Source organism: Coregonus clupeaformis, unplaced genomic scaffold, assembly GCF_020615455.1.
Source record: "Coregonus clupeaformis isolate EN_2021a unplaced genomic scaffold, ASM2061545v1 scaf1199, whole genome shotgun sequence".
NCBI lineage: Eukaryota > Metazoa > Chordata > Actinopteri > Salmoniformes > Salmonidae > Coregonus > Coregonus clupeaformis.
Window position 1 is genome coordinate 157,501 of NW_025534653.1, and position 12,418 is coordinate 169,918.

Genomic DNA, 12,418 nt, shown 5'->3' on the forward strand with positions numbered 1-12,418 from the left:
TATATTTTTAATGTTCATTTGTTTTATATATATTTATTGTTTTTTTTATTGTTTTTGAATTTTGTAAATTTTTTATCATTCTTTTTTTTTTATACATATATTTTTGTAGGGGTGGGGTGGGGGGGGGGGGTAGAATGATTACTTTTATACTATCCCAGGTATTCCTTAAAGAGGTAGGGTTTCAAGTGTCTCCGGAAGGTGGTCAGTGACTCCGTTGTCCTGGCGTCGTGAGGGAGCATGTTCCACCATTGGGGTGCCAGAGCAGCGAACAGTTTTGACTGGGCTGAGCGGGAACTGTGCTTCCGCAGAGGTAGGGGGATCAGCAGGCCAGAGGTGGAAGAACGCAATGCCCTCGTTTGGGTGTTGGGACTGATCAGAGCCTGAAGGTAAGGAGGTGCCGTTCCCCTCACAGCGCCGTAGGCAAGCACCATGGTCTTGTAGCAGATGCGAGCTTCAACTGCCAGTGGAGTGTGCGGAGGAGCGGGGTGACGTGAGAGAACTTGGGAAGGTTGAACACCAGACGGGCTGCAGCGTTCTGGATGAGTTGTAGGGGTTTAATGGCACAGGCAGGGAGCCCAGCCAACAGCGAGTTGCAGTAATCCAGACGGGAGATGACAAGTGCCTGGATTAGGACCTGTGCCGCTTCCTGTGTAAGGTAGGGTCGTACTCTGCGAATGTTGTAGACCATGAACCTACAGGATCGGGTCACCGCTTTGATGTTAGCGGAGAATGACAGGGTGTTGTCCAGGGTCACGCCAAGGTTCTTTGCACTCTGGGAGGAGGACACAACGGAGTTGTCAACCGTGATGGCGAGATCATGGAGCGGGCAGTCTTTCCCCGGGAGGAAGAGCAGCTCCGTCTTGCCGAGGTTCAGCTTGAGGTGGTGATCCGACATCCACACTGATATGTCTGCCAGACATGCAGAGATGCGATTCGCCACCTGGTTATCAGAAGGGGGAAAGGAGAAGATTAATTGTGTGTCGTCTGCGTAGCAATGATAGGAGAGACCATGTGAGGATATGACAGAGCCAAGTGACTTGGTGTATAGAGAGAATAGGAGAGGGCCTAGAACTGAGCCCTGGGGGACACCAGTGGTGAGAGCACGTGGTGCGGAGACAGATTCTCGCCACGCCACCTGGTAGGAGCGACCTGTCAAGTAGGACGCAATCCAAGAGTGAGCCGCACCAGAGATGCCCAACTCGGAGAGGGTGGAGAGGAGGATCTGATGGTTCACAGTATCAAAGGCAGCAGATAGGTCTAGAAGGATGAGAGCAGAGGAGAGAGAGTTAGCTTTAGCAGTGCGGAGAGCCTCCGTGACACAGAGAAGAGCAGTCTTAGTTGAATGACCAGTCTTGAAACCTGACTGGTTTGGATCAAGAAGGTCATTCTGAGAGCGATAGCAGGAGAGATGGCTATAGACGGCACGCTGAAGAGTTTTGGAGAGAAAAGAAAGAAGGGATACTGGTCTGTAGTTGTTGACATCGGAGGGATCGAGTGTAGGTTTTTTGAGGAAGGGTGCAACTCTCGCTTTCTTGAAGATGGAAGGGACATAGCCAGCGGACATAGTTGATGAGTTGATGAGCGAGGTGAGGTAAGGGAGAAGGTCTCCGGAAATGGTCTGGAGAAGAGAGGAGGGGATAGGGTCAAGCGGGCAGGTTGTTGGGCGGCCGGCCATCACAAGTCGCAAGATTTCATCTGGAGAGAGAGGGGAGAAAGAAGTCAAAGCATAGGGTAGGGCAGTGTGAGCAGGACCAGCGGTGTCATTTGACTTAATAAATGAGGATCGGATGTCGTCAACTTTCTTTTCAAAATGGTTGACGAAGTCATCCACATAGAGGGATGAGGGAGGGGGAGGAGGAGGGGGATTCAGCAGGGAGGAGAAGGTGGCAAAGAGCTTCCTAGGGTTAGAGGCAGAGGCTTGAAATTTAGAGTGGTAGAAAGTGGCTTTAATAGCGGAAACAGAGGAAGAGAATGTAGAGAGGAGGGAGTGAAAAGATGACAGGTCCGCAGGGAGTCTAGTTTTCCTCCAATTCCGCTCGGCTGCCCGGAGCCCTGTTCTGTGAGCTCGCAATGAATCGTCAAGCCACGGAGCAGGAGGGGAGGATAGATACATTATATATACAAAAGTATGTGGACACCCCTTCAAATTAGGGGATTCGGCTATTTCAGCCACATCTGTTGCTGACAGGTGTATAAAATCGAGCACACCGCCATGCAATCTCCATAGACAAACATTGGCAGTAGAATGGCGTTACTGAAGAGCTCAGTGACTTTCAACGTGGCACCGTCATAGGATGCCACCTTTCCAACAAATCAGTTCGTCAAATTTCTGCCCTGCTAGAGCTGCCCCGGTCAACTGTAAGTGCTGTTATTGTGAAGTGGAAATGTCTAGGAGCAAAAACGGCTCAGCCGCGAAGTGGTAGGCCACACAAAAATCGTCTGTCCTCGGTTGCAACACTCACTACCGAGTTCCAAACTGCTTCTGGAAGCAACGTCAGCATAAGAACTGTTTGTCTGGAGCATCATGAAATGGGTTTCCATGGCCGAGCAGCCGCACACAAGTCTAAGATCACCATGCGCAATGCCAAGCGTCGGCTAGAGTGGTGTAAAGCTCACCGCCATTGGACTCTGGAGCAGTGGAAACGCGTTCTCTGGAGTGATGAATCACGCTTCACCATCTGGCAGTCTGATGGACAAATCTGGGTTTGGCGGATGCCAGGAGAACGCTACCTGCCCGACTGCATAGTGTCAACTGTAAAGTTTGGTGGAGGAAGAATAATGGTCTGGGGCTGTTTTTCATGGTTCAGGGTAGGCCCCTTAGTTCCAGTGAAGGGAAATCTTAACTCTACCGCATACAATGACATTCTAGACGATTCTGTGCATCCAACTTTGTGGCACAGTTTGAGGAAGGCCCTTTCCTATTTCACCATGACAGTGCCCCCATGCACAAAGCGAGGCTCATACATAAATGGTTTGTCGAGATCGGTGTGGAAGAACTTGACAGGCCTGCACAGAGTCCTGACCTCAACCGCATCGAACACCTTTGGGATGAATTGGAACGCCGACTGCGAGCCAGGCCTAATCACCCAACATCAGTGCCCGACCTGACTAATGGTCTTGTGGCTGAATGGAAGCAAGTTCCAACATCTAGTGGAAAGCCTTCCCAGAAGAGTGGAGGCTGTTATAGCAGCAAAGGTGTGACCAACTCCATATTAATGCCCATGATTTTGGAATGAGATGTTCGATGAGCAGGTGTCCACATACTTTTGGTCATGTAGTGTATATTGGACATTGTCGTAGCCATGTGTGATGACAGCAGGTCTGAATGTATATCTATATCTATATATCTGAACACACACACACACGCACACACGCACACACACACACACACTTATCAGTTGCTTCCAGGCTATAATAGTGTGTTCCTATCCCAGCATGAGAGAGAGGGAGGAGAAGAGAGAGAGAGGGAAGAGGAGAAGAGAGAGAGAGGGAGGAGGAGAAGAGAGAGAGAGGGAGGAGGAGAAGAGAGAGAGGGAGGAGGAGAAGAGAGAGGAGAGGGAGGAGGAGAAGAGAGAGGTAAGGGAGGAGGAGAAGAGAGAGAGGGAGGAGGAGAAGAGAGAGAGGGAGGAGGAGAAGAGAGAGGAGAGGGAGGAGCAGAATAGAGAGAGGGAGGATGAGTAGAGAGAGGATAGGGTGGAGGAGAAGAGAGAGAGGGAGGATAAGAAGAGAGAGAGAGGGAGGAGGAGAAGAGAGAGGAGAGGGAGGAGGAGAAGAGAGAGGAGAGGGAGGAGGAGAAGAGAGAGAGAGGGAGGAGGAGAAGAGAGAGAGGGAGGAGGAGAAGAGAGAGGAGAGGGAGGAAGAGAAGAGAGAGCGAGAGGAAGAGAAGAGAGAGAGGGAGGAGGAGAAGAGAGAGAGGGAGGAGGAGAAGAGAGAGGGGGAGGAGAAGAGAGAGAGGGAGGAGGAGAAGAGAGATAGAGGGAGGAGGAGAAGAGAGAGAGAGAGGGAGGAGGAGAAGAGAGAGAGGGAGGAGGAGAAGAGAGAGAGGGAGGAGGGTTATGAGAGAGAGGGAAGAGGAGAAGAGAGAGGAGAGGGAGGAGGAGAAGAGAGAGGGAGGAGGAGAAGAGAGAGGAGAGGGAGGAGGAGAAGAGAGAGGAGAGGACTGGGGAGGAACTGTCATTATCTCCTAATGATGTCATTAGGGCAGCAGCCACACTACTCACCACACAGGGCTCCACATATTCACACACATGGCTTCCTGAAGAAACCAACCTGAATATACAGTGGGGGGAAAAAGTATTTATTCAGCCACCAATTGTGCAAGTTCTCCCACTTAAAAAGATGAGAGAGGCCTGTAATTTTCATCATAGGTACACGTCAACTATGACAGACACAATGAGGAAAAGAAATCCAGAAAATCACATTGTAGGATTTTTAATTAATGTATTTGCAAATTATGGTGGAAAATAAGTATTTGGTCAATAACAAAATGTTCTCAATACTTTGTTATATACCCTTTGTTGGCAATGACACAGGTCAAACGTTTTCTGTAAGTCTTCACAAGGTTTTCACACACTGTTGCTGGTATTTTGGCCCATTCCTCCATGCAGATCTCCTCTAGAGCAGTGATGTTTTGGGGCTGTCGCTGGGCAACACAGACTTTCAACTCCCTCCAAAGATTTTCTATGGTGTTGAGATCTGGAGACAGGCTAGGCCACTCCAGGACCTTGAAATGCTTCTTACGAAGCCACTCCTTCGTTGCCCGGGCGGTGTGTTTGGAATCATTGTCATACTGAAAGACCCAGCCACGTTTCCTCTTCAATGCCCTTGCTGATGGAAGGAGGTTTTCACTCAAAATCTCACGATACATGGCCCCATTCATTATTTCCTTTAAACGGATCAGTCGTCCTGGTCCCTTTGCAGAAAAACAGCCCCAAAGCATGATGTTTCCACCCCCATGCTTCACAGAAGGTATGGTGTTCTTTGGATGCAACTCATCATTCTTTGTCCTCCAAACACGACGAGTTGAGTTTTTACCAAAAAGTTCTATTTTGGTTTCATCTGACCATATGACATTCTCCCAATCCTCTTCTGGATCATCCAAATGCACTCTAGCAAACTTCAGACGGGCCTGGACATGTACTGGCTTAAGCAGGGGGGACACGTCTCGCACTGCAGGATTTGAGTCCCTGGCGGCGTAGTGTGTTACTGATGGTAGGCTTTGTTACTTTGGTCCCAGCTCTCTGCAGGTCATTCACTAGGTCCCCCGTGTGGTTCTGGGATTTTGCTCACCGTTCTTGTGATCATTTTGACCCCACGGGGTGAGATCTTGCGTGGAGCCCCAGATTGAGGGAGATTATCAGTGGTCTTGTATGTCTTCCATTTCCTAATAATTGCTCCCACAGTTGATTTCTTCAAACCAAGCTGCTTACCTATTGCAGATTCAGTCTTCCCAGCCTGGTGCAGGTCTACAATTTTGTTTCTGGTGTCCTTTGACAGCTCTTTAGTCTTGGCCATAGTGGAGTTTGGAGTGTGACTGTTTGAGGTTGTGGACAGGTGTATTTTATACTGATAACAAGTTCAAACAGGTGCCATTAATACAGGTAACGAGTGGAGGACAGAGGAGCCTCTTAAAGAAGAAGTTACAGGTCTGTGAGAGCCAGAAATCTTGCTTGTTTGTAGGTGACCAAATACTTATTTTCCAACATAATTTGCAAATAAAGTCATTAAAAATCCTACAATGTGATTTTCTGGATTTTTTTTCCTCAATTTGTCTGTCATAGTTGACCTATACCTATGATGAAAATTACAGGCCTCTCTCATCTTTTTAAGTGGGAGAACTTGCACAATTGGTGGCTGACTAAATACTTTTTTTCCCCACTGTACATGCCATATCATGGTTTAGTTACAGTTTATGGTAACATACATAAACACACATACTGTATATACAATCATATGAATACTAGACACAGTGAAATACAAATATGGACCAGAAGTCCCCACAAGGATAGGAAAGGTAGAACATTTTGAAAAAGGCTATTTTAGGCTCAGGGGTTAGGGTTAGTGTTAAAATTAGGGTTAGGTTTAGGGTTAGAGTTTGGGATTAGGGTTAAGGTTAGGTTAAGGGTTAGGGGTTAGGGAAAATATAATTTTGAATGGGAATAAATTGTTAGGTCCCCACAAGGATAGTGAAGCAAATGTGTGTATGTGTGTGTGTGTGTGTGTGTGTGTGTGTGTGTGTGTGTGTATGTATGTGTGTGTGTGTGTGTGTGTGTGTGTGTGTGTGTGTGTGTGTGTGTGTGCGTGCGTGCTGTATATCTAACTGCAGTGTGTTGTCTCCTTTCCAGGCCCAGTGTGCTCCCAGGACTCTGTGTTCAGTGTCTGCTGCCTCCACAGCCTACTGTGGATCCTGTTCCTTCAACCCCTCTCTCTACATCTGTACCTGGGTCCTTGCTACACACACACTCCACACCACACACACACCTGAAACCACACTGCTAAACTCACCGCGAACTACACACACACTCATGACCTCACACACCCCTCTGACCACACACACTCCTCCTGCACAGTCTGATCCAGCCCTCTGCTCCTCCCAAGAAGATCTGATCTACAGTGGAGTGGCCAATAGATACAGCTACACAGGTATGACTACTGGCCTATAGATACAGCTACACAGGTCTGACTACTGGCCAATAGATACAGCTACACAGGTCTGACTACTGGCCAATAGATACAGCTACACAGGTCTGACTACTGGCCAATAGATACAGCTACACAGGTCTGACTACTGGCCAATAGATACAGCTACACAGGTCTGACTACTGGCCAATAGATACAGCTACACAGGTCTGACTACTGGCCAATAGATACAGCTACACAGGTCTGACTACTGGCCAATAGATACAGCTACACAGGTCTGACTACTGGCCAATAGATACAGCTACACAGATCTGACTACTGGCCAATAGATACAGCTACACAAGTCTGACTACTGGCCAATAGATACAGCTACACAGGTCTGACTACTGGCCAATAGATACAGCTACACAGGTCTGACTACTGGCCAGTAGATACAGCTACACAGGTATGACTACTGGCCAGTAGATACAGCTACACAGGTCTGACTACTGGCCAGTAGATACAGCTACACAGGTATGACTACTGGCCAGTAGATACAGCTACACAGGTCTGACTACTGGCCAATAGATACAGCTACACAGGTATGACTACTGGCCAGTAGATACAGCTACACAGGTCTGACTACTGGCCAGTAGATACAGCTACACAGGTATGACTACTGGCCAATAGATACAGCTACACAGGTCTGACTACTGGCCAATAGATACAGCTACACAGGTCTGACTACTGGCCAATAGATACAGCTACACAGGTCTGACTACTGGCCAATAGATACAGCTACACAGGTCTGACTACTGGCCAATAGATACAGCTACACAGGTATGACTACTGGCCAATAGATACAGCTACACAGGTATGACTACTGGCCAATAGATACAGCTACACAGGTATGACTACTGGCCAATAGATACAGCTACACAGGTCTGACTACTGGCCAATAGATACAGCTACACAGGTCTGACTACTGGCCAATAGATACAGCTACACAGGTCTGACTACTGGCCAATAGATACAGCTACACAGGTCTGACTACTGGCCAATAGATACAGCTACACAGGTCTGACTACTGGCCAATAGATACAGCTACACAGGTCTGACTACTGGCCAATAGATACAGCTACACAGGTCTGACTACTGGCCAATAGATACAGCTACACAGGTCTGACTACTGGCCAATAGATACAGCTACACAGGTCTGACTACTGGCCAATAGATACAGCTACACAGGTCTGACTACTGGCCAATAGATACAGCTACACAGGTCTGACTACTGGCCAATAGATAAAGCTACACAGGTCTGACTACTGGCCAATAGATACAGCTACACAGGTCTGACTACTGGCCAGTAGATACAGCTACACAGGTCTGACTACTGGCCAGTAGATACAGCTACACAGGTATGACTACTGGCCAATAGATACAGCTACACAGGTCTGACTACTGGCCAATAGATACAGCTACACAGGTCTGACTACTGGCCAATAGATACAGCTACACAGGTCTGACTACTGGCCAATAGATACAGCTACACAGGTCTGACTATTGGCCAATAGATACAGCTACACAGGTCTGACTACTGGCCAATAGATACAGCTACACAGGTCTGACTACTGGCCAATAGATACAGCTACACAGGTCTGACTACTGGCCAATAGATACAGCTACACAGGTCTGACTACTGGCCAATAGATACAGCTACACAGGTATGACTACTGGCCAATAGATACAGCTACACATGTATGACTACTGGCCAATAGATACAGCTACACAGGTATGACTACTGGCCAATAGATACAGCTACACAGGTATGACTACTGGCCAATAGATACAGCTACACAGTTATGACTACTGGCCAATAGATACAGCTACACAGGTCTGACTACTGGCCAATAGATACAGCTACACAGGTATGACTACTGACCAGTAGATACAGCTACACAGGTCTGACTACTGGCCAATAGATACAGCTACACAGGTATGACTACTGGCCAATAGATACAGCTACACAGGTATGACTACTGGCCAATAGATACAGCTACACAGGTCTGACTACTGGCCAATAGATACAGCTACACAGGTATGACTACTGGCCAGTAGATACAGCTACACAGGTATGACTACTGGCCAATAGATACAGCTACACAGGTCTGACTACTGGCCAGTAGATACAGCTACACAGGTATGACTACTGGCCAATAGATACAGCTACACAGGTCTGACTACTGGCCAATAGATACAGCTACACAGGTCTGACTACTGGCCAATAGATACAGCTACACAGGTCTGACTACTGGCCAATAGATACAGCTACACAGGTCTGACTACTGGCCAATAGATACAGCTACACAGGTTGACTACTGGCCAATAGATACAGCTACACAGGTATGACTACTGGCCAATAGATACAGCTACACAGGTATGACTACTGGCCAATAGATACAGCTACACAGGTCTGACTACTGGCCAATAGATACAGCTACACAGGTCTGACTACTGGCCAATAGATACAGCTACACAGGTCTGACTACTGGCCAATAGATACAGCTACACAGGTCTGACTAACTACTGGCCAATAGATACAGCTACACAGGTCTGACTACTGGCCAATAGATACAGCTACACAGGTCTGACTACTGGCCAATAGATACAGCTACACAGGTCTGACTACTGGCCAATAGATACAGCTACACAGGTCTGACTACTGGCCAATAGATACAGCTACACAGGTCTGACTACTGGCCAATAGATACAGCTACACAGGTCTGACTACTGGCCAATAGATACAGCTACACAGGTCTGACTACTGGCCAATAGATACAGCTACACAGGTCTGACTACTGGCCAATAGATACAGCTACACAGGTCTGACTACTGGCCAATAGATACAGCTACACAGGTCTGACTACTGGCCAATAGATACAGCTACACAGGTCTGACTACTGGCCAATAGATACAGCTACACAGGTCTGACTACTGGCCAATAGATACAGCTACACAGGTCTGACTACTGGCCAGTAGATACAGCTACACAGGTCTGAGTACTGGCCAGTAGATACAGCTACACAGGTATGACTACTGGCCAATAGATACAGCTACACAGGTCTGACTACTGGCCAATAGATACAGCTACACAGGTCTGACTACTGGCCAATAGATACAGCTACACAGGTCTGACTACTGGCCAATAGATACAGCTACACAGGTCTGACTACTGGCCAATAGATACAGCTACACAGGTCTGACTACTGGCCAATAGATACAGCTACACAGGTCTGACTACTGGCCAATAGATACAGCTACACAGGTCTGACTACTGGCCAATAGATACAGCTACACAGGTCTGACTACTGGCCAATAGATACAGCTACACAGGTCTGACTACTGGCCAATAGATACAGCTACACAGGTCTGACTACTGGCCAATAGATACAGCTACACAGGTATGACTACTGGCCAATAGATACAGCTACACAGGTATGACTACTGGCCAATAAATACAGCTACACAGGTATGACTACTGGCCAATAGATACAGCTACACAGTTATGACTACTGGCCAATAGATACAGCTACACAGGTCTGACTACTGGCCAATAGATACAGCTACACAGGTATGACTACTGACCAGTAGATACAGCTACACAGGTCTGACTACTGGCCAATAGATACAGCTACACAGGTATGACTACTGGCCAATAGATACAGCTACACAGGTATGACTACTGGCCAATAGATACAGCTACACAGGTCTGACTACTGGCCAATAGATACAGCTACACAGGTATGACTACTGGCCAGTAGATACAGCTACACAGGTATGACTACTGGCCAATAGATACAGCTACACAGGTATGACTACTGGCCAATAGATACAGCTACACAGGTATGACTACTGGCCAGGAGATACAGCTACACAGGTCTGACTACTGGCCAATAGATACAGCTACACAGGTATGACTACTGGCCAGTAGATACAGCTACACAGGTATGACTACTGGCCAATAGATACAGCTACACAGGTATGACTACTCTACATTACATTCAATACTGTACAACTTTATTAACACCCTCAGAAGCGATTTAGAAAACATCACCAGAGTAGCTTCAAGTCTTGACCAATCAGAAACAACCTTACTGATCAAGGATCACACACTGTTGTCGCTGTGACAACAAATACATTATTCTGTAAATTAATGTGGCATTGGAGACCAATGCATTTTCCATGACGTTCCACACACACACTCACACACACACACATGTGTTGAAACAGCTGCTTGTTTGTTAATGGCTGTAAGTCGTAACTCTGGTTGGTGGTGTCATGGGCCTGTGAGCACCGCTGTATCATTAAAACTTTGGGATGGCCGTTTAAACACCACTTGAGCACTCACTCTTATTTATCAAGCCGGAGGGAGTGTGTGTGTGCGTGTGTCTGTCTGTGTGTGTGTGTGTGTGTGCGTGTACTTTTTCTGCACATTATTTATTTGGTTAGTTACGTCTGTTTAATCAAGACTAATGGTAATATGCTGGGTGGAGGGTGTGTGTGTGTGTGTGTGTGTGTGTTGGCATTGTGCGGAGGAAAGGAGAAGAGAGTGATTCTAGTCGACGCTGTGACACCATCTGGACAGAGGAACATAAAGCTGTCGCAGCGCTGCCATCCACCAGATGTTTCTCACACCGCCCCCACACACACACACGCAGACACACACACTCAAACTGCAAACACACGCAATGCTTTCATACCACAGAAACACATGCACACACCTCATACACACATCTTACACACGGCACATCTACTAGTAAAATCAGTTTAACCACATACTGCACCCTTAAGATAAAAATGGGCCACTCTGGCTACAATGCAAAGGACTTATTCAAATCACCAACGTCAGGGTTTCACAGAAGTACAAACACAACATTACCACACACCTAGAGCTGGGCAATATGGACTAAAAGTCAAATTGCGATAAATGTAACTGTTTTACTCCATAACGATAAATACAACAATACATTTTACTTTACATTAGCGGCAGGGCTCTAGACAATTTTTTTTCCAGTGCCAAGTAAGACAACTGAGATGGTAGCCTACGATTACAAAAGTAAGCTATTTCATTAAACATATCCAGGGAATTCATGATAGATATTTTAATGTGTAACCTGTCGAAATAGGATCCAGAATTATCAGATTTATGTTTGGCTCTTCAGAAATGAATTTGCAGACATCTTTTTGCATATTGGCCTAAACTATATTATTCACCACCCGAGGAAGTGGGAACTCAAAAGTTGAAACACTTAGCTAGATTGCTAACTCTAAATATGATATTGTTGCTAGATAGACAGGTAGGCTAGTTGATTACCGTAATTTTTGGACTATAAGCCGCGCCTTTTTTCCAATTTTTCAACCCTGCGGCTTATATAACGGTGCGGCTAATCTATGGATTTTTACAGCTAACGGCCACTAGAAGACCTCCTAAATCTATGGATTTTACAGGTTACAGTCCACCAACTTTAACTCTATGGGCTCTATGACCGGTCCGCGCCCCACCTTTAGCGGCGGGCTCCAGCAGGAAAAAGCTGGAGGCCGGAAAAGAGTGAGACAGGTAGAGCGCAAAGTAAAAGTGGAACCGAGAGTGGTACGAGACAGAGAACGAGAGCAAGACAGACAGACATTACGAGAGCGAGACAGTTTGTCTCTTTCCCCGACAATCCCTCTGTGACGAACCCTTACATATGGTAATTTAACATTAAAACACCTGCGGCTTATAGTCCAGTGCTTATATATG

General features: G+C 46.9%; 1 protein-coding gene across 1 annotated transcript in view; it reads left to right on the forward strand.

Moving 5' to 3' along the window:
* Positions 1-6,642, forward strand: part of LOC123486425 (usherin-like) — a gene marked incomplete at its 3' end in the record, with an annotated part of 76,593 nt that extends 69,951 nt beyond the window's left edge. The window contains exon 15 of the mRNA XM_045217732.1: positions 6,345-6,642. Within this exon, the coding sequence (XP_045073667.1) occupies positions 6,345-6,642 (298 nt within the window). The remainder of the gene's footprint in view (positions 1-6,344) is intronic.
* Positions 6,643-12,418: the final 5,776 nt, after the last annotated feature.